Here is a 5057-nt window from a genome sequence, read left to right as displayed (position 1 = left end):
TACGTGTGATTGGCCATCGTGCGTATACCATTGGAACTGCTGAGTTCCTGCCGCTTCTCATCGAGAAAACTACAACGATTTGATCGAATCATCGTCTTGGTATTTCTTCAAAAGCCGTCGCACATCCAGAAAGAGCGTTTTGAAATGCGGCTAGTTTTTCTGTCTTTAATTCTTGATTAAATATGATACACCTGCCTAATTTCGAACTTTGCTTTGCTAGACGTGATGTGAATTTTTATCACACTTAAGTGTTGCTGGGCATTACAAATTATTAGTATTAGAATTCAAGTTGACCAAATATGGGTGCGAGCAGAATTTAAGCTATACAGTTTAGTACACAACGCTTTGCTTGGTGGAATTGAGCTACATGAGCGAAAGCATTTTTTAAGGCCTAACTGTGTTTTGCACAAGTACACATTTCTAAGAACGAGGTGACGTCTAAACCTTGGGCTACCAACTGCGCTAGTCTATAAATGCAATCGGGTTTTCAAGCGCTGAAATGTTACGGTGTTTTAGCGTCTCAAGCTCCTGCTGGTGAAGTAGCCACAAATAAAGTGCCATTATTTCGCTGACGTACGTGATTTCATGGATACCCTTGCACATCCGCTCGAAGGTCGGCAGTCCCTCGCAATACAGATTCACGTTTGTGCCAACGTGACCCAATGTTGTCCGACCAACAGCTGCGCGCTGACTGATCACATGGCCCAGCTCCACCATCACAATCCAAATATCGCGCGTTCCAACGGCAATGCCGATCTGAGTGATGAGATCAGGAATTTCCTCGTCCGAGACGTTAGTTACATTTGGATACTTGGCTAGAAGATCTTGAGATGAGGTAAGAAGGGCCGATTTGCACGTGTCGTTGGCTCCATTCGCGTATTCGCTACCATCGAGAACGGCTCGGAGTTTTCCCTGCATACATCATTTGGAGCTGTAGCTCAGTTGGGGTCCGCGGCCAAGAGTGAGACCTCTATTACCATGGTCAGTAGCTGACACCATCGCAGAATTAGTACCACAGCCACGGCTTCATCGAAGGCAATGATCACTTTTGCCGTAGAACCGGGGCCATTTGAGTGACCGGCATGATCAACGCGCGAGCCTTCAATTATGATAAAGTAACCGTTCTTGCTTTTTCTGGCGAAGGAGACTCAGAACGATGTCAACCATTTTTGGAAGACTGAAAAGCCGAGCCGTAGAATTGCTTGTAGAAAGTTCACGAAGTCGATCAACTTCTTACATCATATGGTCGTCTTGGAATAGACCAAATAGGCGAAGAGCACCCGTGGCAGCGTTAGCCGACTGATAGTCGAGTAAATCTTGGTAATGGTACGAAAGTGACTATCCGTTCGACCCCAAATCCTTTAACATTGATTCGTTAAAGTAGCTTTACCATCACCAAGCAAGAAATCCAAGTTCTTGTTTGTGACATACTGAGCTGCAATGTCGGCCTCAGAATCCCGATCAAGAACGTAAGCCGCGAACGAAGCTGGTGTTGCATGCGTCACACGGCAGATCACGATCATACCAGTTACCATGCCTCGAATTTTGGCAGCTTCCAAGAGTATGCCCAGAGGTTGCTCAAAAGTATCTACAGCGGTCACCTGATTGTATATTTTAACTCCCGTCGAGAAAGCTGTTGCTGACGAAGCTGAATCCGTGATGATACTTTGTTGACGAGTGGGTTTGCACTGTCCCCATGAGGTGGGGGTCGATATGGAGGCGTGTTTTCAACGTCGGATCTAACACTAACCGGGCAAGTGTGAAGACGTTGGGGCCAGTTCCGTCAGGAATCATTATAACGACGCTGCGTGTCATGTCCTCACTTCGCCGATTCTAAAATCTTCGACATCGGTTGTTGCGTACTCGTAGCGGGTAGCGGCGCTTGTCAGTGTCACAATGGCGGCACTTGCGACCAACGCTTGATTCAACATGTTTGTCAGATTGGATTGCTGCATGTACACGAGATCAGGTGAAATGCACGATAGTGAAGGATGGTAGGGTAGAATCAACAAACTTGCTCCTGCATCTCCGTGGTCGCTTTAAAGCGTGTCGAGGATTCCAATTCCAACGGATCATTAATTCGGTCGGAAAGAGCAGCTGTTTCAATGACATAAGTAATCATGCCGGCTAAATACTGAGCGTTGCATAGCTCATCAATTGTATAAAAGTATCAGGGTGGCTCTCGATTTTTTTGTGCTTGCGTTTTTGTTTGAATACCTTTTGGTAATCTGGACAACGCAACGCAGAAGAAAGAAGATTGTGGTTTTCTTACTTAGGATGTGAAAGATGTTGGCCAGAACGACATTTACGTCTTAATCGCGTCGTCCGAGCGAGCGGGTGATATTTCTTCTCTCAAACGCCTTGATGACCGTATCCTGCGACATGATATTTTTAACACATTAATTGATGCTATTCAGATTGTGAGGTAATCATGGTTAGGGGACAACGTTGTGCTTTGTGGGTTGTCGGAATCAATTAGAGAGCAAGTCATTGGTTATGAGTACGCGCTGGCAGCTTTTGTGATGAAAGATGTGACATGTGTCAAAATTAAAAGTAAAACCAGATTTTTGTACTTTAAAATCCTTTCTGATAGTAAAGCATACTTCAACTTACTTCGTGGCTTCTTATTTTTATCTTAGCTCTTGTGTGATTTCATACATGTCCGCACAAAGCAAATCAAGAGTGCCATTGCGAGATCATTCATGGATTTCTCTCTACAGCTTCGCAGCCATGCACAAAGTTTGGTATGATCAAGCGTTTTTGCGGGACATTATATCTTGTTTTGGTAAACGATGCATTTTGGCTTTACTTTTTCTGCAGTCGCTGAGATTAATCCAGCCTGCTTCGTCAATCTCGTATTATTTCGATACTTATTGAGTTGGCCGCATGGATACTAACGCTTTTGGGTGCAGCACCGTCTTAGACAAAACCCTGTTCAACCTCAGCAGCACCTTGTGAAAGTTTTCCGTTCCTCACTTTTTATGCAACTAGATCAAAATCAGTCCGTGACAAGCACGTAATCGCTGGCTTGAGTCTGCAGCTCTTGAGCTCTCGAAAACACAAATAGTTGTGTTTCATGCTATATTCTATACTACGAGCTGATTACTTACGGCGAAAAGCATTAATTGAAGGCAATCACAGCAAACTATGACCTTACGCTAAACAACAATCCAACTACGAGCTTTTTAACTGCAATAACTTTAATATACGCTAATTGGATATAGTATGGGTTGACGCAAACGCCTAATTTCGGACTTTGATTAATGTCATTTTTTATTTCTATTTACTGTTGCTTGCCAAAATTCGACCTTAATATATTTATTTTTCCCGAGCAAATCAAATCTTGAGCATTAAGAATTATAAGTATTATAGTTTTTAGTTGACCAAATAAAAACTGGCTATAGTACTCAATGCCAGCTGGTAGTGTTAGTATGCAACATAGCACCATATCAGCAGCTGTTGATAGTCACCGTTGTCGCATTTGGAGAACGGCTTGCCTCCAAAATTGGGAAATTGAGAAAGAAACTCGCCGTCTTCATTGAAATATCGAAAAGAAACTACTTGCAAGAAGTGTTGAGCACCGTACGACACTTCTTCCATACAATCCACACGAAATGAGAAGAGACCGATGGGTGAACTATCAGCAGACTTAGTCCTGCTTATGCGCAATAGTCGCTGCTGCTCACGATTCACAATAAGCGAATTCAAAGCTTGTGGGTACCATATCCTATTTTTTTCTTCAATTTCTTGCAACACAACAGGGTGTTGATATTCATCGTTGTCGTAATTGTCATATAATTTTCCTCCAAAATCGGGAAATTGCGAAACACATTTGCCGTCTTTATTGGACCATCGAAAAGAAACTACTTGTAAGAACTGTTGAGCACCGTGCGACACTTCTTCCATATAATCCACACGAAATGAGGTGAGACCGATGGAAGTCTGTCAGCAGACTTAGTCCTGCTTTTGCGCAAGAGTCGAAGTTGCTCACGATTGACATTGAGCGAGTATAACGCTTTGTTGGTACCACCTCCTGATTTTTCTTCATTTCCTTGCAACGCGACAAGCTGTTGACATCCAACGTTGTTCTATCTGGAATATAATATTCTTCATATTGGGAAAGTGCCGAACATAATAAAGAAACAACTTGCAGGGATTCTTGAACATCGGTCGACACTTCCTTCATATAATCCACACGAAATGAGGAGAGACCGATGAAAGAACTATCAGCTGACTTAGTCCTGCTTTTTCGCAATAGTCGATGTTGCTCACGATCCATATTGAGCGAATATAACGCTTGTTGGTAACACCTCGTGTTCTTTTCTTCATTTTCTTGCAACGCTACAAGGTCCTGATCTTCACCGTTGTCGCATTTGGAGAATAGTTTTCATCCAAAATCGGGAAATTGCGAAACAAATCGAAGCCGAGGCTCTTCGGAAATTTTTTACTGTTGTTTTCATTCCGATAATTAAACCCAACAACGTCGTCCATTTCAAAATGAATTGAATTTTCTGAGTATTCGCAGACACTATCATTCACAAACCCATCTTCATATGATTCGTTCATGCCGAAATCGGGCACATTTGCGGAGGCACTTCGACGGCGATTTCGTGGAGAACTCACTTCGTTAACAATGTGCATTGTCATGGTTAGTGTTTGCGTTCTTTAGCCAAATGTCGACCGAATACGCTTTTGTTTCCAGGTCTTTCAACCTGAGGTTTAAAGCTCGGAAAATTTGAGAAAGCGAAGAAGTACCCAGTCTTTGCACACTTGTGCCCTTTCTTAAAGTCACCTTGAAGTGTCAAATTATGCGACGACTGCTAGTCTGTTCAGTTTCATCAAAATCGTCAATATGCAAGCGACTGTGAGTACTACAGAAAAATAAATTCTATACATCATTCGATTTTCGATTTCTGCCACAGGCCATAGTAACCAACATTCACGGCTAGGTAGCCAGTAGTTATGCATGTATTTAAATTTTACTATATATATTTAGTATATTTAGGAAAATCTAAACTTTTAAAATTAGGATGAAAAAGTAAATAAAAATAAGTTTT

General features: G+C 42.4%; 2 protein-coding genes across 2 annotated transcripts; both read right to left on the bottom strand.

Moving 5' to 3' along the window:
* Window positions 1–462: 462 nt before the first annotated feature.
* On the bottom strand, window positions 463–980 carry PHALS_06061 (alkaline phosphatase, putative; the record flags this gene model as incomplete). Its single annotated transcript, XM_024723409.1, has 2 exons — window positions 463–912; window positions 978–980. The coding sequence occupies 2 exons, from the start codon at window positions 978–980 to the stop codon at window positions 463–465; spliced, it is 453 nt and encodes a 150-aa protein (XP_024574388.1).
* A 2446-nt stretch (window positions 981–3426) lies between these two features.
* PHALS_06060 (uncharacterized protein) lies at window positions 3427–3906 on the bottom strand (the record flags this gene model as incomplete). Its single annotated transcript, XM_024723408.1, has 1 exon — window positions 3427–3906. The coding sequence occupies one exon, from the start codon at window positions 3904–3906 to the stop codon at window positions 3427–3429; it is 480 nt and encodes a 159-aa protein (XP_024574387.1).
* Window positions 3907–5057: the final 1151 nt, after the last annotated feature.

Source organism: Plasmopara halstedii (genome assembly GCF_900000015.1).
Source record: "Plasmopara halstedii genome assembly, contig: Scaffold_292, whole genome shotgun sequence".
Classification (NCBI taxonomy): Eukaryota; Oomycota; class Peronosporomycetes; order Peronosporales; family Peronosporaceae; genus Plasmopara; species Plasmopara halstedii.
This window is presented reverse-complemented; position numbering and strand designations above follow the sequence as displayed.